The sequence below is a fragment of the Penicillium daleae genome (assembly GCF_028827525.1).
Source record: "Penicillium daleae strain IBT 16125 chromosome Unknown utg000002l_segment0_segment0, whole genome shotgun sequence".
Classification (NCBI taxonomy): domain Eukaryota; kingdom Fungi; phylum Ascomycota; class Eurotiomycetes; order Eurotiales; family Aspergillaceae; genus Penicillium; species Penicillium daleae.
The window spans coordinates 40,687-63,017 of NW_026623150.1; the positions used below are offsets into that span (position 1 = coordinate 40,687).

Here is a 22,331-nt window from a genome sequence, read left to right on the forward strand (position 1 = left end):
CGGCATATGTGGGACCAGCAGTAAGAACGATATAAATACGATCCCTCATGTACGATACCGTCTTGCCTCAGTGAAATCTCAACCCTTGCAAACCAACCAGTATTTTCCCATCCCATTACCAAGAAATATCACGCTACGAACGTATCATGGCTACGAAAAGTCTTACCGTTGGTGTGGTCGGAGCAGGTCTTGGCGGACTAAGTGCTGCTATTGCCATGGCCCGAGCCGGTGCGGATGTTACTTTGCTCGAAGCTGCCCATGAGCTAGGAGAAATTGGTGCTGGGATCCAGGTGATACTAACTCAGCTGAGAAGTCTATAGTCTTGACTGACCCGAATAGGTGTTCCCAAATGTTTCCCGATTCCTCATCCGGTGGGGCGTGGACAAGATAATCGGGGATAACTTGGTGGAACATGACGAGTGCAACACTTACGTTGGCCCAGAAGCGACACTTGTCGCTCATTCCGCACCTTCGGACCTCGCACTCCGTTCTGGCTTCCCATGGTTGGTTTATCTTTCGTTTTGTAAGAGAAGTACTGCTAACAGTTATGCAGGTGGGTCGTGCGACGTGATCATCTCCACCATGGCCTTACTGAGTCTGCTCGTCATCACGGTGTGAAGGTTAGAGTCAATTCTCGCGTGAACTACCTCGAAGATTCGGCGACGGCTATTAAGCTCTCAACTACTAATGGCGAGACCTATTCCTTTGACTTCGTTGTCGGAGCCGACGGCATCAGATCCTTTATTCGCTCCCAACTTGCCCCTAGTGTTAGCCCAAAGGCACCATCAAAAGTTGCCGCGTACCGTGGCGTCCTCTCCTACGAGCAGATCTTTTCGGAGATCCCTGAGGCAAGGGCATATCTTCGGAATAGCATGGACGTATGGGCAGGGCCGAATGGATACATCTTGACGTACCCTATCTCTGGAGGAAAAGAGCTCAATATCGTGACTGCTTTCTGCAAAGACGATTATGTGACCGAAATGGGAGAGGTGGATATTGAAGAATTCCGGAACTACTATCAAGACTACAGTCCGGTGATCCAGAAAGTTCTTCGCCTGGTCAATTATTCGCACAGATGGCCGCTGCTGCAGATGCCTCCCATGAAAAGCTGGTCAAACAAGCACGGGAATGTGGTGCTCATGGGTGATGCAGTCCACTGCATGCAAAACCACATGGCCCAAGGTGCTGCTACAGCAGTCGAAGATGGCGCGTTTCTGGGCCGTATTGTGAGCGAGGTAATCCGAGGCACTATATCAGTAAATGAAGGTGTCTCCCTTTACGAAAAACAACGCATTCCAAAGAGTTGGATAAAACAGCAGATTTCACACGTGTCAGGTCTTATGAATATGGCCACCCACACGACGGAACGCGACAATGCTTCTGTTCCCGAGGTTCTGGCTGCCTTCCAAAACCGTGTCAACCCGGTCAAGCCGCCACCTACTTATCGGTCATGGCAATTTTATTGCTCAAGCGATACCGTGCCCGGAATCTTTTATTATGACGCTGAAGGTGACGCTGACGCAGCCGTGTGCGAATACCTCACTAGCAGAGGTCCAGTTAATGCAGACGAAATGCTCAGCGAGAATTTACGAGATAAGTGGACTGGTTATGCCAGAAATAACGGGATAGTTCGCCAGGCATCCGTTCTATGATATCTCTCGGATCATGGAGGCTTGGGAGGCCTGGTGGTAGGCCCGTACTATACTGTTGTTTTGTCTGATTCAGATCTGTGAACCGAGAAGCCTCATGGGAGGAACTTTATATTATTCCTTCTTTTTTCTTGTTTGTATTTGAGACAGGTGCAAAGCCAGCACAAATATCATCTTGTAAGTGTTGATCCAAATCGTACCTGAGTCCTTGTTTGTAGACACCATGACGTCAGAAGCTTCAGCCATCGTCTCCAGCCTGGCAATAGATCACAGCATGAGTGCTTAGACACTGCAAAACGAGTGCATATTAATGGAATCTATTTGAATGCCGGTAATGACATATATATCTCCTATTCCAGCAGTTCGTGCGTCTGGTGAGATCCCCTGATTGGTCTATTTTGTTGTAACTCAGTGAGGATTGCTGTGTTGATTTTATGCCATTATCGAGTTCACTTACAGAGTATAACCAGAGACTATGTATGATGAGAAGATTAAAGACATATCAAGGAAAAACCCTACCGAGGGTTATTGCCATCACTATAAGCGTTCATAGAGCATAGAAAAGATGGTCTACAGGGCAAATGGTTCAGCCTTAGGGTTAGGGTTAGGGCTTCATCTAGGTGCCTCTCGGGTACAAGAACGTTTTTACTCAGCTATCAGAACTGGGCGAGGTGCACAGCAGCAGTCCCTGGGGTGCTGCTCCCTTCGCTGTAAGCCTCTTTGAGCATCCATACACCGTAGCCGTTTTTCTAACGTCCGTGTAGGGAGATGATGGTTCCCGTCAGCCGTCTCCGCTTGAACTCGGTATTGCCAAAGCGCAAGGCAAAGCATTCTACGAAAGCGTCTCCAAAGTCAACTTCCAATGACTAGATGGCAGTGATCATCTCGCACTTGAGCGGCAGGCTGCACTAACCACACCGCGACGGCAAAATGAGGGAAAATGGAAGCTGGGACGGCGACGGACTGGTAGTGCCGCGGGGGGTGGTCAGTGTGGGTTATCTAAGGGGTGCATTATTCTCTAATTATCTGGTGGACCATTCTCAATTGGCTGTCATCCTCCAAGAACAGGCTTCCCGTCTCTGCTAATGACAGTATTGAATAAGTTGGTTCATTTTGCTGCTCAATACAGACCATTTGGTCTTTAGTCTTGATATCGAACCCATACATGGAGTAGGCCATTCCACGTCTGACAGTAAACCGTTAAGGAACAAGGAGTATGGAACTCGCAGACCTGGACTGGTGGGACCCTTTGCTCACAAATAGCTCGTTGAAAGTTGCCTGGACATTGTGCTGTTTCATTTCCAGACTTCTCACTCATCCATATTTCGGGTCTGCTGTAGGAGAGTATCAAGTGGTAACTCCTCGGTGAATTCCGGCAAATCCACTAAGGTATCGAAGAAGTCGTATCCGTTATCCTTATGGTCGTCAAGCTGCGTACCAAAAACCGCCCCACTCGGATACAACAGCGCCCCGTCTCTGTCTTGGTCACGGGCACCGTCATCTGGTGGCGTCACGCTTCGACGGTATAAAGCAGCCCAGTTATCGTCGCTGGTATCTTGCCGTTGGGGGGTGCTAGCGCCAGTTGGCTGCCCGCGGTCGGGAGCCGATTGACTCGGCCTTGCAATACTGTGCTTGTCGTCATTGACGTGGGGTAAGACAAGGCCGATATGTGGCTCTAGACGTCGCAAATCTCGAATAACTTCATCGAAGCCCGAGCTCCTCAGCGGTATGGCGGAGCTTTCAAGGAGCTCAAGGCCATGGCGGGCGACCTGATAGGCTTGGCAGTCGAGCGAGACTGGGTCCCGGACCGCGGCGAGAAAGATGGCAACGACCGCCTGCTTCAAGAAATAATTATAGCGGATCTCCTGAGACCTGTAAACGTCCGAGACGTCGTTGACAGCGCTAATTGTTTCAATTGTATCCTTACAGGCAGTAACAAGAGTCTTGCCGTGCCCCAGGTTCGATGTACAAGAGGTCGAGTGTAACATTGCTCGATGAATGAGTATCCGTGCTTCATTTCGACGCAGACGCAGCAGGAGACGGGTTCTCCGCAGCCCACGATTAGCGATAGGATTACGAGCGGTCAAGTCCTGCCGGTCAAAGTTCAAGTAATCGGGCAACTCAGAATACCAACGTAGTATAAGATAATCCAGATATTCTGCGGTATTCTGCCGCGGAGGGTTGCCGGAACGAAAGCCAGTCACGTGTGTCCATATCTTCGTTCCAGTGCGGTTATAGTGTGTGATATAAAGTAGATATGGATAGTCTCCATCCTAGGAACTGTCAGCTTTCGATGCATGTGACCGACTGTGCATTGATTTACCGGCAATGGGAGATGGGAATCAACATCACAATCCTGGATTGCAAATGGCAGGCCCGTGCCAAAGCTGAATCTCCGATCGAGTGCATACAGAACCCAAAAGATGCGCAGAGCTCGCTGGCGCTCGCCGGCGTCACAAAGTAGGCCCAAGGTGTTGATTCTATGTAAGCCAGCGCCGAAACTCATACGTGCAGCGAGCCCAATGTATTTCCAGGCATCGACTTCTCTACCACTCCAGAATTGGAAAGTGGCTGCCACAACAAGCAGAGCCAGTGTCTCTAAATTTAGAGGCGAGCTCGAGAAGATTCGTTCAAAAAGAGCGACTGAGTTGAATAGTTCTTCACTGAGACGGACTTGGTCGTGGCTTCGCCCGTCGAGTTTCATTCCGCAGGCAAGAACCAGCCTCAGCATATCTGTCTGGCTATCGTATGCTAGCCATGGGTGGAGGTTTCCCGCACCTGTAAGCTGATTATCCCTTAATGCGGACCAGTAGCCATTTGATCGTAAATGCTCTCGCAGAGCATGCATGTCGAAAACTGGGTATGTTATATGGCATTCTTCCTCATAAACATTCAACAGCCTCAAAGCCTCCTCCTCCTCCTCTATTAGCCACAGTGGATCCAGCGTGCTGGGCGCTTTTGGTTCTGGCAACATTGTTTCCAGATACTCGTGCTTCTCTCCAGCTGGCGTGATAACCTCCCTCCCCATCCGCTTCAATGACGATTTGACGTCGACTATACAATATCCGGGAGTCGTGGGCCCTGAGTAGGGGGCAAGGAGAGTTGGCGCTGAGGGAGACTGGGCCCTGCCGCCTAGTGTGCTACTTCCCATGCGGGAGTGTTGGTTCCGAAGCCCACCGAGTTGGGTCCGCAACGATGCTACTTCGTTTCTGAGATCCTCAATGTACCCATGGACAATCCGCGGCGCCCTTAAGGGACAATTAGTTATCGCCTGTAAATCGTCGGACACGACATATACCTTCTAATCCTTTCTTCTTTGACTGAGCGGTAGAGGCATTCCAAAGATTTCTGGCTACAGCGTCTGCAAGGCTTTTCACCGCTGCATTTGATCTTTCGTCGTTTGCACTCCGTACTATGAACAATATCAGCCACTAGCGCATGTACGGCGTATTCTCAGGTGGCCCGTACCAAGCCATGGCAGGCCCGTATCCGCCGTTTATCGAGAGAAATAGTTCTAGACCAGCTTGAGAGGAGCTTGATCGAAAGTAATTCTACTACCAGCTGCCAGTCCGCTCCCTCAGGCATATAAGAGGATTTGGGCCACGGAGAGGAGGGTGCGCCGATGTATCGGGTTTCGGAGAGTCCGCTGAGCCTAAATTGAGGCTCCACAGGATCGCTTTTGCGGAGTTTGCGGGGATTTCCCGCCTCCATTATTCGGCTGCAGACTAATAGGTGGCGGGCACTTGGTGGATAATACCCGCTCGGTTTTGCCCTCCCAGGACGCTTCATGTCGAAGCCGGCACCATCGCTTCTAAGTCAGCAGGGATGAGTGGTCGATCCAACGTCAGGATATAAAGAACTTCTCGTTGCATAAATGAGGACATTATTCCCGATAGTGTACGATAAAGAGTCGTTTGGCCGTATTTAAAATCACATCATCTTCTTGCACTCTCAATCCTCATGGCGGCAACCCCAGCTCCGTATGAAGTCTCCGACCAGTGGATGGGCCAACCACGCCCAGTCCGTGTGGTCGTCGTGGGCGCAGGCATAGGCGGCATCGCCGCCGTGAGACTGTTCCACGAGGTCTTTCAAGCGAAGCCTGCTGAACTAATTATCTACGAGAAGAACAATGACGTTGGGGGAACATGGCTGGAAAACCGATATCCGGGGTGAGAATCATCTATAACCCATGGGAGTACATCTAAGCTTACAAGTCCTATTGTGAACCAGTTGCTCATGCGATATTCCGGCTCACGGCTACACTTATTCCTGGGAGGGGAATTCAGGGTGGTCAAAGCCGTATGTGGGAGCGGAGGAGATCTTCGACTATTACAAAGGTCGTGCCCAAGCGTACGGCGTCTTTGACCACCTCCACTTGCGACACCGTGTGACTTCCGCAACATGGGCCGATGGCGATGGACGATGGAAGCTTGACATACTCAATCTAGCGGATGGAAGCACGATACATGACGAGTGCGATGTACTTATCAACGCCGGGGGATTCTTGAAGTAGGTAGCGCTCCTTATGTGAAAATCAGCGATACTGATACGAATAGCAACTGGAAGTGGCCGGCAATCGATGGGATCGAGAACTTCAGAGGCCACAAAGTGCATTCGGCCAAATGGGATGACGACTGTTCTTTCGAAGGGAAGACGGTCGGAGTGATCGGGTCCGGGTCCTCCGCAATCCAAATCGTCCCTTTGATTCAGAAAGGTTGGTCTCTGTTTCCATAGTCGCTCGAATTAGGATTGCTCGCTGACTACTCCGCGATGGCGGTAGAGGTCAAGTCCCTGGTGTCGTTCGACCGGTCGCCGACGTGGATCACCCCCGAGTTTGCGGCAGAGTTCGTTCCCGAAGGTAAAAGCGCGGTCTTTTCAGCGGAGCAAAGGAAGCGGTGGGCCGATAACCCGCATGAGTTTCTCGCATATCGCAAAGCGATTGAGAGCAGCGCGAACAAGTTCTTCAATCTGCAATTCAAGAACAGCAACGCGCAAAAAGAGCTTACGGAGCAGTTCACGACCAGTATGAAGAAAAGACTCGGCCGGGAAGACCTTGCGTCCTTGCTAGTGCCCACGTTTGCCGTTGGCTGCCGCAGGTAAGACGCCCCAATCGCCGCATATCAATGATCAGAGAGGCTAATAGCGCAGAATGACTCCTGGCCACGGCTACTTGGAGGCTCTCGCCGCCAGCAACGTAACCGTGAGAGGTGATCCCATTGCGCACATTACTCGGAATGGCATCCAGATGGCGGACGGGACGCACTTGGCTCTGGACGTTATAATCTGCGCCACCGGTTTCGACACTTCCTATCGGCCATCCTTCTCACTCGTGGGGAAGAACGGTCGCGATCTTCGCGAGTATTGGGCCGACGAGCCGCGATCATACCTGTCGGTAGCGGTGGACGGTTATCCAAACTATTTCAGTTCGTTCTACACGATGTTCCTGTCCACATCGCTCTTCTGACCATTATAGTGGCTACCGGTCCGAATTTTCCGCTCGCCAACGGGTCATTGTTGGCCTGTCTAGAGCAGACCCTGAGATATGCCTTTGCAGCAACGCGGAAGATCCAAACGCACAATCTCAAATCGCTATCGCCAACACGGGGGGCTGTGGACGAGTTCCAAGAGCATAAAGATGCCTTGATGGAGGAACTCGTCTGGACATCCCACTGCCGTTCATGGTAAGCAATGTTCTCTTCTCAGTCTGCAATTTACTGAACTTGACGCAGGTACAAAAACGGGAAGGTAGATGGTAAAGTATGGGGCCCGTGGTGTGGATCTGCTTTGCATTTCATCGAGCTACTGGGTCAGCCTCGGTGGGAAGACTTCGACATAGAATACAGGAGTGGCAATCGCTTTCAATATCTTGGTAAAGGCCAAACGGAGAGGGAGAAATGCGGGGACGACTTAGCTTGGTATCTCAAACAGCCGGGTGTTTAGATAGGCTTTGCTGTTTGCGAATCTGTTGACCAAATCCCGATGAATTCTATCATGGCCAATGGGTCTGGTATTTGCTACGTAAAGAAAAGCTAATATGGGTGTCGGACGGAGACATAGGTTTGTCTTTTTGTTGCTTGAATTCTTGGCTACCAGCCAACGGAGCTGGCCACCCCAAAACACCATAGTAAATACGATATATTCTACATTGATATCTCAACAGCCACGTTTTTATTTTATTTTATTATTTGCCGGTAGCTGTTGATAAGGGCTTTTCAACACTACATATCAATTTTGACGAAATCTAAAACCTACATTATTACGGTATCGAAAATTACGTTGCTAGGAGCCAGAAATATATCTCAATTACTAAGTTATAGGAATTCTTTAAACTCCTCTTAGAGACTAGACACCACCTAAAAGGCATTAGTTTTTAAGGAAAAGTCCCTATAACCTGCCGTTATTGTGATACTATGTTGTAATTTATCGCATTTACTATGGTGTTTTAGGTGGCCAGCTCGCTTGGGAAATACGTTATACTTTTGAGGTTGATCATCCAATGTAAGATTTCCCGGCTGGTTCAGATTGCGCTCCAGGAAAGCCTGACGGTGTGCGGCATTATCAACGCACAGGCTCATCCGCGGTCATGGCAAACAGTTTCCTCGTAGTATTTGTTCAATTGAATCTCGGATGTAGCTGTGGATGTTGCCCGTTCAACGTCTAACGCGGGAAATTCCCACCACAAATGGCGGCTTTTTCAGACCCGCAGCCCAGCCATCTTCATCCAAAGATTACGGCTTCGAACAGGACGGCATGCGTGCCCTAGGTGCGGGATAAAACTTGTGGGGTATAAAAGTGATCCAGAATCCAGCGACCGGTTCTACAAGTCAACCAATCATTCGATATCTAGTCTGCCTCCTAAGAAATATGACATCTTCCTTGGCCGTCTACACAGGCCTCAAAACTAAATGGCCGCTCGCTGCAGACCTGACCGGCTCCGACATACCCTTCCGATTCGAAGGGGAGATCGCCGATGTTATTGTATATGGGGAGATCCCTTCGGAGATCAATGGCACTTTCTACCGCATCTCACTCGACAGATTTGCACCCAAAGAGAACAGCGTGCCGATTGATGGAGATGGTCTTATTTCAGCATTTCGCATTGAAAATGGCCACGTCGACTTCAAAACCAAGTTCGTTCGCACCGAGAGATATCGACAAGAACGACGGGCGCGCAAGTCTCTTTTCGGGTTGTATAAGAGCCCTTGGACGCACCACCCTTGTGTGCGCGCCGCTGTCGATTCCACTGGCAGCACCAACGTCATCAGATGGGCTAAGAAGCTCCTCGTCCTAGAAGAAGCCGGGAACCCCTACGAAGTGGACCCGGATACTCTTGAGACCATTCGCTACGATCCCTTCGAGGACCAGATCAAGGCAAAGGCGTTTACTGCGCATCCGAAAATCGACCCGTTCACCGAAGAGCTTGTAGTCTTCGGCTACGAGGCGAAGGGGCCCGGTAGTAAAGACGTTGTCACCTACTCTTTGAATAGAAGTGGCGAAAAGACGGCTGAACTATGGATTGAAGCCCCTTGGTGCACGCTCATCCACGACTGCGTGATCACCAAAAACTGGTTGGTCCTTTTGCTATGGCCGTACGAGGCAAGCCTAGAACGCATGAAAGATGGTGGGCACCACTGGGCTTACGCACCCGACCGCCTGGCATGCTTCATTGTGGTGCCCCGGAGAGCCGGGCCAGTAGTGGGCTGGGAGAAGGGTGAGAAGTCCCGTGTCTATAATTGGAACCATTGCATGAATATCCACTCTGCCGGGGCGTGGGAAGGGGAGGGAGGCAAAATATACCTTGAAAGCACCCGCGTTCACGGCAACGTCTTCCCTTTCTTCCCGTCGGCGGATGGTGCAGCAACCGGGGAGGCCAAGGGAGACTTCGTGCGCTGGGAAATCGACCCGACCCAGCCGTCTGGTACTTTTTTGGCCGATCCACAGGTGATCTTGGAGATCCCTTCTGAGTTCCCGCGCATTGACGAGCGCTTCATGTCAACGGAATACAATATTGTCTTCCTGAATGTCTTCATTCCGCAGAATGCGGACGGCTCGACGAACGTTTTCCAGGGCCTGAACGGTCTCGTAATGATCAACACTGGGACGGGGGAGCAACAATTCTATTACCCTGGAGACAATTGCTTTGCCCAAGAACCGATATTTATTCCCAGAAGTTTTGATGCTCCCGAAGGGGATGGATTCGTCATGTCGCTAATTGAGGATCGCAATTCGCAAAACTCTCAGCTCGTCTTTCTTGACACCCGAGCTTTCACGAAGCCTATCGCGGTTGCCGTGCTTCCATTCCGCGTGAAATCCCAGGTTCATGGAAATTGGGTCCCAGCCGGAGAGATCGGCGAGCGCAAGTCGCTAGTCGATGTCCCTGAGCTTTGGCCGATTTCCAATAAGGGGGCTTTAGAGCCTCTGTAGGCTGGTCAGGCCAGGTAATACTGGATAGCTCGACGCCTAGTCGAGGACAGTCCAGCAATGCAGGCCAGGGGTACTGGCTAGGGATAAGATACAGGGTCTAGAGAGGAAATCAATCTGTACTATGAACCTGTCTGTAATATCATATCCTATTCCTAAAAGCGTAGTAAGGCACAGCAACCATTTTGGAGACCTGAAGTCCTAGACGTCATCCGTAATAGGTCGCATGCGTGACAGCGTATTCGCAGTTGACATGCTACCTGCACGTGAGTCATTATTGCAGGTTGTTAAATCTTACTATCCCTGGCCACTTATTCCTTTGGTGTGCGAGCCAACTTGGCGAACGCAATCTTCGATAGATTCTCGTGTACATTGTCACGTCAGATGGTGTGAGATGTGTCGGGCGGTCCATGGTGTGTTGATGGTACTGATATCCTGCCTCTTTTATTCTTCCGGATATTCGAGAAGCAGCGCTCACCGGGTCTATCCCACTTTGTGGACCAGTTCCAGGAGACCACCATATTGACCCGACCCACCTACCGCTCTTTCTCGCCCCAGGCCCCTCGCGCCGAAATCTCCGTGGGATATCTGATATCCTGCGCCGGTTCTGGGAGCCGCAGCTAGGTCCTGAGCTAGATCCAGGAATAACTGAATACGACACCGACTCGGAACTGAATGGAATCCACGAAAATGTTGTCAGAAGGCCACTTTTCTGACTGCCGGGAGCAAAACATACTGTACACTTTTTAACCCTTCCTACCAGCGGCATATGACCGTAAATAGTACTTCGACCACTGACGTGCAGAACCCATATATGCTATGAAGGCCGCAATGCAGAAATTAATACTTCTACTAGAAGGACTGGAGCTGTAGTCAATGCGCAGGCAGCGATTGATATACTGACAACATTACTGTAATGGCATTTCTCCTTTGGTCATGAAAGTATAGCCATGGCAGTACACTCAATCTGCGGTTGTTTGGGGGTGAGAGTCTCCCGTTGCTGAATAATCCACATAGGCAGAGGACATCCGTTTCAAGTTCCAGATGAGATCCTTAACATTGCCCTTGCGAAGCCCATTCGCAAGCAAAATATGCCTCTGTTCTGGAGACTTACCCATTATTTCAAGTTTAGCTAATGCTAAACAGTAGTATTCGTACGAGTGCCGAGTGAACCCAGTGGAAGCGGAAGGCTGATCCAGAGAAGAATAAATCTCGCTGCTAGAATGCGAATTGAATGGACAGCCAGATTTCCACATCCGAAGCCATCTGTCCAGGGAACGACGAAGTGAGGCGACAGTGGTTGGGGAGAGAAAGCAGGACATCTCCTGGCACACTATTATGGAGTGAATAGCTATCCATTCACAAAGACAGTTTGGTTAATCATAACGAAGCTTGGATCATGGTGCAGACGGCTGTCATACCTGAAATGAGAATGAACCCATTCAATGCTGGCATTTCCGGTGGACAGGAAAGAGTATTCAAAGCTTCGGTATCGCAAAGCATTTTGACGGCGTCGCAGATATGTGTTCGCCTTATTTTCGGATAATCTGGACTATGCTGCTGTACAGCTTTCCAGAATGCTTCTCCGTTATGAACTCGGAAGCACGGGTCGGGGTAAGGGAATGGGAACGCTAGATCCGAAACAGTGATGTGAGGAGGCATATTATGAAAGATTGAGAAAGCGGAATCAAGCAGGAAGATGAAAGATTTCGTTCTGTTCCGATCCTCACATTAGCAAACAGCTGAGGGTCCCAAGTCAGAGAAAACTAAAGAGAAGAAGAACTTTCTTACCGAATCACTTGCTCGTCAAGGATGAACTCTTTCCAGCTGTGCAGCGACATCTTGTGTTCAATATCCGGATAAAGACAATCTACTTCCCGAGATGCCTGGATGTCATGTCAGCGTTAACCGATATCGCATAGAACAATGCGCTATACCTGTACAAGATGAGGGTACCGCAGCTCTCTGATTCTGGATCGGGAGGATTCGGTCCCCTCCCACGTTTGCAACACGCATACAAGGAGTGCAGTTTGCATCAACCTCAGTTTTGTTTCACGCGTCAGCGGCGGCTCCATCTGCCTTGCAAAATCATGTCTCGATAACCATGGTGTCGAAAAAAGTAAACTCTCAGTCGCGTCTAGCCATTGTCGGGCCTTTACAGCCTCCTGTTTATCAAAGGACACGAAGGCGCCTAGGAGGCTCAGAACCATAACCATGTCTGTCGGGACCTGAGAGAGATCAAAACTGGACTCATGTATGATCGGGCAATGTGTATGCCATCTCTTCCAGTATAAATCCAGCAGCCTCCGCAGGTTTCGTGGATTGAAGAATTCAATACATCTATCATTGAAATTGAGGTCATGGTCATCAAATAAGATCCCGTTTTCATGAGCCTGGGGTTTCTTGAGGAGCTTCTCCCAAATGGCTTTTGCCTGGGGTAATAAAGGATCAAATAGCCACTCGACGGTTTTTGTGGAGCTGCTAGACTCCCTGGACTTCCAGAAATCCCTGTCAGTTAGAAGACCGTCATAAAGTGAATTAGTTGACGGGAGGAGACTTTCAAAGTTCAAGATTTGGTAGTTCTGCTCTAGGGAGGTCATGAAGTTGAACACCCGGTTGATGCCACCACCCATTTCAAAGTTGAGAAGGAATTCGAAGCTTTCCTTGCTAAGAACATGCCATCCTGTAACGACGGACGAACCTTGAGGGTCAGCTCCATAGTCCTTGACCGAATCCCCAGCTACAAGCGATATCGGTATGGCGGGTTGCAGGATTGGTGTCGCGTCACGTGGCGCCATTGCCGGACCTGTGGGCTCAGGCAACAAGGAGTCGAGGAACCCCAGACTCATGATTTCCTCATTCCAATCCGTGTAATCGGCGCCAAGCTCCGTGCCACCCGCAGGGGAGCTCATCCTGCGATACGAGCAGGAGCAACCTTTCAGGAGGCATGTTGAACAAGGGAGCTCGAGGTCGCATGCCCGCTTGCTTGTGGCGCATTGGTCACAAGCGCGCCGTTTCCTGCCCCGCAGCTCTGGGTTTGGAATAGGCAGTCCAGATGCTTTTCGGAGAGGGCACGACTTCCAATGTTTGCGTAGCGAGTCTCTAAGGCTGCATTAGAACTTGACCGTAGGAAGACCAGATTGCTCAAATCTTGAACATGCCTGCGCGAAAATTTTGACAGGCAATATGAACAATGAAACGCTTCTCCGGAGTTGTCTGCGAAAACGCGTCAGAGAATGACCTAAAGCTCTCGACAAGAATTATGATTACGCGTGTGCCGGTGCCGCTGCAAATTGGCAGCACGCACGAAAGAAGCGGAACAGCGATCGCATGCAAGTCGGTGCTTGTCCATGATGAATGCATAACTGTCCTACCTGGCTTTGCTGGTGTAGGAGATATAGGAGGAGGATAGCCAGCCTGTGGAAACTTTGATCCGACCGGATCTTCGGATGCGGGGTTTTGCTCCACGCTCGGGATTCGGCCGTTCGTCAAGGGCCGGACATACAGCGCCGGACGGTCGGGGATAGATGTGCCGCCTCTAGCAATACAGCCGTGAGGGTGGTGACCGGGCAATGTTTTCTGAACAGGCCGCGACAATGTGACTGAAACCTACCAAACTCGGCAAAACTTTAACCTGGTGGGTATTCGCCGCGGCTAACGGTAATCTGGGGTTTCCACACGGGAAATTTTGACCATCGATTGCTCTCCCCAGCTCTTTCACGTTGCCTACAAGATGTCAGGGCTCCGCGATCTCCTTCTATAAAAGTATAACTACGTGCTACATGGTTGGTGAATGGGTGAAAGCCTCTTCATAATGAATTCAGCCCTTAACGCTTCTCGATCTAGGTCGGATAGATTAACGAAATGGCTAACTGATTGCATATATCATTCCTTGGCGATGATCACTTATGTAGGTCTTCTAAGATATATCTTTATCGCTCTGCAGCTTTGTAGAGAAAATAGGACCGGCTCCCACAATTCCGGCGCTTTAGGCGAGAAGTCATGTTTGGTCCAGGATGGTGCCCAGGTAGCATACGAAAGCCAAAAACAGAAACTTACGTTACTGAAGAAAGATGATGATGAGTATATCGGTGTAATGGTCAGGGTGTGCGAAATTACGTTGACCTCAAACTGGTTGCCACACTTAGCGTAGGTGAGACCATGCCGGAGAGTAGCATAAAGGAAACTGTCGTGGGTTCGAACAGTCTAGGTGGGCCGGAGACAGAGAGAGAGTCCATACCGATGCCATAGAATCGTACTTGGCGATCTCCTTAGGAACTTAGCGGAGGAAAGAAATAGTGAAAATGCTAGTCTGCTGTAATATAGCCTGAAAAGCTTCACATTGGTCGATGGCATATCCAGCACGTCATCAGCCCAATCCCGGAGACTCATATTTCTGAATATTTTCCAGCTGTCCCGTAGGAGTTGCATAGTGGCTGCCCCTGTACCTTCATGCCTTGAGAAAAATTTCCAGGTTACTGGAATACCCTCGTAGGATTCCTGTTTGCAATGTTGGGTCGCAGGAAACGTGTTGGTGTCAGTCAATAAATTTCCCTCCTCACATTGTCGGCTAAACTCCAAATCCACCATTGGCCACGATACTTCAAATGCTGAGTGTCGTATAGCCGGGACTTGGGGCGACTGTTCATCCATATGTGATGGGCATGGAAAAGCAGAATCCGCCTTTGGTCTTTGGAGAGATGAGGGCTGCTCTGAGTTATAGGTGATGCCGTGAGGAACACCAGCACCGGCCTAATATCGCAATTGGACGGACGGTACATCGAAACTCGGTTGATTTATGAGATGTGTCGATGCACCCCAAGAGGCTATTCTCCTATCAGTTCTTCCAGGAATTCAGGAATAATCAAGATGCTGTCAAAGAGTCACACTTTTAATAGCAGACATTTACGTCGCGGCTGTTTCAATCTGGATAGATTGTATGCTCCAGTTTCAACATTCATGTGCCGCAGGCTTTGAAGACGGTTTTACACAGCGGTTCAGTCAGATTAAATGATATCTCATTGCATTTGCTTTAATACTGTCCTTCGGATCAATTCGTTCTGTTTTGCCAGAATATAATCTCAAAGCCACCACGCATGCTGAATATTTACTAAGCTAGTATGCCTTCTCCGAACGTCCTTATTTCTGCTTTACCACTCAGCCCTGATACAAGGCCACACATTAAAACTGAAAGAAATTGATCAACGTATGTTGTTTATTTACTACGAAAATGACGGGAAGGCATGCTAGCTCTACTGAACCAACATTCAAGCTCAGCAATAACCATGCGCCGCTTCACACGGAGGCCATCAATGGATTATCAAACTGCTGTTGGACCAGGGAGCGGATGTCAACGCCCAGGGTGGAAAATACGGCAACGCTCTTCAAGCTGCCTCAAACCGAGGGTATCAAGGGACTGTCAGATTGCTCTTGGACAAGGGAGCGGACGTCAACGCGCAGGGCGGCGAGTTTGGCAACGCTTTATATCCCGCCTCGTTGAACGGCCATCATGAGACTGTTCAACTGCTGTTAGGCCAGGGAGCGAACGTTAACGCGCAGGGTGGCAAATACGGCAACGCTCTTCAAGCTGCCTCGCACGGTGGACATCAATGGATTGTCAAACTGCTGTTGGACCAGGGAGCGGATGTCAACGCACAGGGTGGGAAATACGGCAACGCCCTCCAAGCTGCCTCAGACGGAGGCCATCTAGGGCGCCATCAAGGGATTGTCGAATTGTTCCTGAACGCAGGAGCGCACGTCGACGCATAGGTGTTGGCGATGGTAAAGCTTTGCAGGCTGCTTTGCAGTCGATAGCCGCAATAGTAGATTTCGAACTCAACTAGTGCCGAATTTCCGAATCCGACTTGTGTAACACTAGGAACAGTCTCATCGTCTGTCCAATACATCATCAGATCATTCTGTCTCGCATGCTTCCGTGATTATGCAGTTCTCGCAATCTTGTCTTCGGGTTGTGCGGGTTTCGATCTGCACAGCAATTCGCACACTGAGGCCGTGCGGCCAGTCGCCAAAAACAGAGGCTGTGATGTCCATTGGGGATGTCTTTGGACCTATTAGACCAAGCGGCAGGTTCTGCGGTAAAGAATGAACTAACCGATCGTCTGGTGACCGATATGGATGTGGGTTGACTGGTGGAAGCATTCGACTCCATTCGATTCGATCGTTGTCGCGCCTGGGGTATTCGCATCACGCAGCGATTCGCCGTCGGAATTGCAGAGGAATCTTCCAAGAAGTCTAGTTTTCAGGTTTGTTTAAGATGCCGTTAGCTGGACCCGTCGTTTTCTTCTTGGTGACTTGCAAATTTGAAAGGCTTACCCTGACCAACGAGGCTTGATCCTTCGCGTCTAGGTGATGTTCTCGCCTACCATCTACCCTCAACCGTACTTGAGAAACCCATCACGTCGAAGTATAATCCGAGTTGTCCAAGAATAATGATTCATACCGCGGCCTGGGTATGGTCGACTGCCAGAGCATTGGCGCATTCATGTTGGTGGCGCCCGGACACCAAGCACAATTCTTTGGCCCAAGGTTATATTGAAGTCAGCCTCGCTGTGATTTGGCCAATCCCGCAAGTGCCAAGAGACCACGGTTTCAGCCAGATTGAGGTGAACCAGTCACGCTGCATCTGAGCCCAGGGGAGTGAGGGTCTGTGCAGTGGTCGCGCGACGAAGGGTGAGAATCACCCGCTCTCACCCAACTTCTCACCCTGGCTATTGCGCACTCACCCTTTCTCACCCTGATCGCGCGACCCTAAAGCTGTTGAATATCGCGGTCACTGGGATAGTCACGGGACGGGAGCACGTGCATGTATATATGTCTACATGGCTACCAGCCTCTTTGTACCTAGAACAACATACACAAGACAATCAACTCCCGTCAACTATGCGAACATTGAAGCGTCACTTATAACTCAACAAAAGCGGCGCTCACCCACTTCTCACCCGAGCGGCAGCCACCCGACTATCTGCCGCAGATAAGCTATACGCTGGCCAGTTAGTAGTATAGTGGGTGACCACGTGCGAATGTATGTTTTTGTGTTTCTCGGTCTCCGCAGACACCGTCTTGAGCAGAAAATAACCTTGTTTATGCCAGCCCCAAATTATAGCCTTCACCCATATGAGAAGTTAGCGTATTTCCTTGATCATGGTCCTAATATTCGTTTTCTAAGTTCGCGGTAGGATTGAAGACGGGTCCGAGGGATCACAAGCAGAGAAGCAGCATTCGACCACACCATGTCGCCGATCAATTCGTTTGAACAGTCGAAAGCTTACGCTTACGCTGCGTAGCTCCAGTGCCAACAGCCAGTCCTCAAGAATGTGGCCCTTCTTGTTTAGTGTTACGAAGTCACTCTGGGTTACATGACAACCAACGTAGGCCAAGAAGACCACTATATCCGCGATCAGCAGATATGACCCAGGACCCAATATATATAGTATCGGAACTTGTCAGGCTACGCCATGACATTTAGTCTAAAGATAGCCGTTGCTATATCATTTTCTCGTGCAAGAAGTGCGTTTTCCGACGCATTTGTGAGCAATATGGAAAATCTGACAGAGGTTGAGGCCTAATCAGCATGGCAATATGCTCAAGTGTGTTGTATATCACTTACAGTGTTTCATGTTTAACTGTTTCATACATCGTGTGCACACACATAGGCAAATGTATTAATTGCCATGCTTGCGACTCCACGCAAGTATTAGGGCTGTTCTCATCCACCCCGTATATGTAATAATAATTGTCTGAGCATTGTTTGAAGTTGGTAAAAGTCCGCATTAAGTTAAGGCATGAGTCTCTATGATTTGAGTGCCAGGCAAAGAAATTCGTGCACTTCTTGATCACTTTTGAAAGAGGAGAGGTTAGGGATTCCAATCTGAATATAAGACTCCGCATGATGTTCTCCACGGCGGGTAATCGATCGTATAATTCTGTTGAGAACTCGCTGTTGAGTCGAACATTATCGAGAGATTCAAGGAGCTATTAAACGCTGTAAAGTGCGGATTTAGTGACTTGAACGGTAAGGTCGTTAGCGTTGAACGGTTAAAAATTTTCAATCTGAAATACGATCAGTGACAGAAAGATAGATTTATTCGTTATACACTTACTCTTACTCGATTAAATACGTTCCCTTATACAGTATATTAGGTCAAGTTCTGAAGGGCATCGGCATAGACTGCTATTATTCAGGTTTTTATCTTCATCAAGAATAGGCAGCAATAGTATTATACTCTTGTAAGTTCCCGGGAACCTTAAAGAACGGTTTGTTCGAAAGGGTATTCTATTAGCTCAACCACTCCGCACATAAGATAACGCCCTAAGGTATTCCTAGAAGCACCTTAACACTCCCAGGAACAATAGCAGATCTAAACATTCATATTTATATCCACTCAATTTAGCGAACATAGCATAACGTCGGAACTCTGAAAGATCTTTGGCTATAGTGACCGTACAAGGGTACGAAAATTTTCACATAGAGACCGCAAAGTGGCTAGTAGAAATGCACAAAACTCGTAGTCTATCTAGGAAATATACATTATCATCTTTGCTTCCGTAGGTCTCCTAAATCTAGCCAATGAATTAGGAAAACGGAGAATACTCCTAGGAGCGTCTAGTCTAATATAACGGGTTAAACAATGTCCACAAAGTACATCATGCTTGTAAAGGAAAAGATCGCCAAGTCAGTGGCAAAATCACAACGCTAACGCGTTGTTGTTAGGATGGAAAATGGTAACTAAAAGGAAAAAATCATACAGGGGTCGATCTAGCGTATCGCGTTTTATTGAGCTTGCTTACTCTGGTCACTCCTCTCTAGGAGGGCTTAGTAAGCAAATTAGGATGTTGAGGTCAGGCTTAGCGGGTTCCAGCTCACACGTACCCAAAAAAGTTCACACAGACCTAAAAAATTTCTGACTAATTGTTATGATATTTCCCACCATGAGGCTATTCACACTTTTCGGCCTTGGGATTCAGGCCATCCGGGGAGATCATCCATGGAGATCAACCATGGAGCACCCCTTCAGGGTGGCCTATCCCTGCCTTCTCACCGCTGTTCCCACGGAGGAGAGTCATCCGCCGATCTGCATACAGTTCATGCAAGCTAACGTGGTTACCCCTCCCGGGGTAGGGTTTACTGTATATAAGATCAGTAGGGGGACGGGAAAGAGGGCCCCCCAAGAAACAGTCTCTGTTACAATCGGACTTAGTGCTTTGCTCTCCTACCTAGTTGACAGGCTTTCTACCCTGCAAGTAGACTATCTTTACAATTCTGTTTCTTCTTCTTTAGCTACCTAGGAGAGATAGCACCAAGAACTCGCTTAATACCCTCTACAGAAGAGGCACCGAACCCCTCCCGTAACGTTAACGAACTAACAACTATAGAGTCCGAAACCCTCTATACTAGCTAGACGACTACGTCGGATCTCGACCTAAACCTTATAGCTACCTAAGCTACTATCGAAAAGCTGCAACGTCTAAAGGACCTGCAAGATCAAGCCGAACGCCTAAGATCTAAGATTATAGGACGAAACCTAAACGATTTCCTACCGAACCTCTACTAGGAACCCCGCTCCTCGTTAGGAAAGGACTAGGAGATCGAGCTTAAAAATCTACCTATCTTCACGCTAGACTATACACTCTAAAAACGTTAGGAATAGCTCCTCGACCTATAACAGATATTCGAGGGCGTACCTAAGTAATATTATAATAATCGTACTAAAATCTTTAGAGCTATTAGCTATATAAACTAAACCTATTAGTAGAGATAGTACCGATACGCTAAGGAAAAGGGATCGACTACCCCTTAAAACCTTAAGGAGGATTAGCCCTATTTTAGGGACTAGACCCTAACCCTTATTAAGAATATAGCTAGTCTCGAATCTGATATAATAGGGTAGCTCGAGAGAACCTACTAATACCGAGAGGAGGACCCTCGCGAGTTCTATACGCGTCTCGATACGCTAGAATAGCACTTCCTACGGTCGGCCGAGAAGGAGAGAGTCCTATCCTACTTTACGAAGCTCTAGTATCCGCTCTAGAATACTATTCGCTACTATATAATTAAATTACTAGAAACCCGCGAAGATATAATCGATATCGCTTACTACTTCTAGGATATAAACAAAATAGAGGAGGATCGTAAGCGAAAACGCAATAGAAGGTTACTAGAACCCTCTTAGAAGAAAATCTAAAGGGAATTCCCTTAGAATCCTATAGGAGAATAAGGAAGATTCCCTTACCCTAGGAGGGATAGCTATAGAGATCGATATAGAGATAGCTACTAAGGGGGTAGCCGCCGGAAAAGTAATAATAACAATCTAACGGCCCACGAAATACTTACGAAGGACTATCGGAACCCTACCGAAGAGGGCTAGAAACGAAATATATACTTTTAGTACGGTAGCCTAGATCACTACGCTAATACCTACCTGAAGCGCTCGAGCGAAAAACCTACTACTATATAGAGCGCCTGATAGGGAAACGGTAGCGAGATAGAGTAAACCCTACGCCTTCGTCTTTCCCTATAGTAGGAACACGGACTCGGTTCTATATACCGATCACTATACGAAATAATCTCGAAACCTACACGGATCTTAATAGTAGAGCTAAGGTCGACCTTATTAGCTTCGAATTCGTTAAGACCTATAAGTTCTAATAAGCAAAGCTTTTAGGACCTTTTATCTACGCTATAAACTAACGACTAATACTAATATACGGAGTTTAGACTATCCTACTAGAGGCTACCGATTCCTGGGGAATTACCCGTCGATTTACCCGCTCTTACGTTATAATTAACCGGGATCCCCGGCTCTATAGAAGCCTAGTACTCCTCTCTATAACTACGATCTACGACCTCGATATATATATCTCTAGATAAAGCGGCTATTAGTAGTTTAGAACGCCTACGATCGAAATCCTACTACTAAAGAAGTTTACGAAACAGGCCCGAAACCACGTATATATCTTCGCCGTAGTACGCCTACCTAAAGAAGTATAGTTGCTAATCGATAGAGAACCTACTAAAGGACTACCGGATCTTAGCCGACTACTACCCGAACTTATAGAGGTCTACGACGCCTTTATATCCTAAATCACTAGTATCCTACCTTCGTCTACCGAATACGACTATACGATTAACTTACTCCCTGGTATAAAGGTACTCTACGGTCCGATTTACTCTCTCTCCTAGAAAGAGCTAGCTAAACTACGCCGATACCTCGACGAGAATCTTAAGAACGGCCGTATACGCGAATCTAAGAGCCTAGTAGGGGCCCTAATCCTCTTCGTGCCAAAATCGGATAGGAGTCTACGCCTCTACGTTGACTACTAAGGACTTAATAATGTTTCGGTTAAGAATTAGTACTCTTTATCCCTTATTTCGGAGATTTTAGACCGGTTATTAGGTGCTAAGGTCTTTAGCAAGATTAATATCTAAGACGCGTACTACCGAATTCGTATTAAGGAAGGAGATAAGTAGAAGATAGCTTTCTGAACGCGTTACGGGTACTTCGAATATACTATTATACCCTTTAGCCTTACGAACGTACCCGCAACTTTTTAAAACTATATATATATAGTACTCTATAACGTACTCGACGTCTTTACGGTAGCGTATCTTGACGATATCCTAGTCTTTTCGTTAGACCGAGAGTCTTATATAGTGTGAGATATTTGGTGTGAGATATAGGGCAAGATGCCTAAACCGTCATGCAGCATATCAAGCCAGATTCATAAGGCCTATACAAGATGGCTAAATCTCTATAAGCTTTATGCTATACCATCATTACTACGGTCAATGACATCAAGTAAGACGTATACAACAGTATACGATCTACATCATCACTACGGTCAATAACATCAAGTAAGACGTATACAATAGTATACGATCTACATCATCACTACGGTCAATGACATCGTATAATCAAGCAACCACCGATCAAACAGCTACTGCATGAGATCACTATGCATCTAGATCTGTCTGCATGAGATCATCATGTATCATCTAGAACGATTACATGCAAGAGACAAGTTGATTATAAATACGCCCTGCTTTCTCTACTAAGATAACAATTATGTTGAACAGACAAGCAAAGATTCAATACAATCAACCAAGCTTCAGTCCTACTTTACTTTTCTCTCATCTTTATGATTCTAAGCCGAATTGATTTTATCCTTCCTATTCAATTAAAGGAAGAAGATCAATTAATCTTACTTCCTCTCTACCTAACCTGCGTAGCATCGCTTGCTCAC

The 22,331-nt window shown here is 48.1% G+C and overlaps 6 protein-coding genes across 6 annotated transcripts; 4 read left to right on the forward strand and 2 right to left on the reverse strand.

The window, feature by feature from the left end:
- Positions 1–146: 146 nt before the first annotated feature.
- Positions 147–1,652, forward strand: N7458_001058 (uncharacterized protein; the record flags this gene model as incomplete). Its single annotated transcript, XM_056904441.1, has 3 exons — positions 147–290; positions 340–503; positions 554–1,652. 3 exons carry the CDS (start codon positions 147–149, stop codon positions 1,650–1,652), a joined length of 1,407 nt encoding a protein of 468 aa, XP_056768548.1.
- Positions 1,653–2,959: 1,307 nt separating this feature from the next.
- On the reverse strand, positions 2,960–5,360 carry N7458_001059 (fungal specific transcription factor domain-containing protein; the record flags this gene model as incomplete). Its single annotated transcript, XM_056904442.1, has 4 exons — positions 2,960–3,922; positions 3,973–4,897; positions 5,027–5,061; positions 5,118–5,360. The coding sequence occupies 4 exons, from the start codon at positions 5,358–5,360 to the stop codon at positions 2,960–2,962; spliced, it is 2,166 nt and encodes a 721-aa protein (XP_056768549.1).
- Positions 5,361–5,609: 249 nt separating this feature from the next.
- N7458_001060 (flavin-containing monooxygenase) lies at positions 5,610–7,589 on the forward strand (the record flags this gene model as incomplete). Its single annotated transcript, XM_056904443.1, has 7 exons — positions 5,610–5,818; positions 5,880–6,158; positions 6,206–6,363; positions 6,430–6,745; positions 6,798–7,047; positions 7,074–7,330; positions 7,379–7,589. The coding sequence occupies 7 exons, from the start codon at positions 5,610–5,612 to the stop codon at positions 7,587–7,589; spliced, it is 1,680 nt and encodes a 559-aa protein (XP_056768550.1).
- Positions 7,590–8,513: 924 nt separating this feature from the next.
- On the forward strand, positions 8,514–10,073 carry N7458_001061 (carotenoid oxygenase family protein; the record flags this gene model as incomplete). The annotated part of the gene is made up of 1 exon (XM_056904444.1): positions 8,514–10,073. The coding sequence occupies one exon, from the start codon at positions 8,514–8,516 to the stop codon at positions 10,071–10,073; it is 1,560 nt and encodes a 519-aa protein (XP_056768551.1).
- A 959-nt stretch (positions 10,074–11,032) lies between these two features.
- Positions 11,033–12,982, reverse strand: N7458_001062 (fungal specific transcription factor domain-containing protein; the record flags this gene model as incomplete). Its single annotated transcript, XM_056904445.1, has 4 exons — positions 11,033–11,403; positions 11,492–11,784; positions 11,862–11,956; positions 12,008–12,982. The coding sequence occupies 4 exons, from the start codon at positions 12,980–12,982 to the stop codon at positions 11,033–11,035; spliced, it is 1,734 nt and encodes a 577-aa protein (XP_056768552.1).
- A 2,208-nt stretch (positions 12,983–15,190) lies between these two features.
- Positions 15,191–15,839, forward strand: N7458_001063 (ankyrin repeat domain-containing protein; the record flags this gene model as incomplete). Its single annotated transcript, XM_056904446.1, has 2 exons — positions 15,191–15,205; positions 15,411–15,839. 2 exons carry the CDS (start codon positions 15,191–15,193, stop codon positions 15,837–15,839), a joined length of 444 nt encoding a protein of 147 aa, XP_056768553.1.
- Between the last annotated feature and the right edge of the window lie 6,492 nt (positions 15,840–22,331).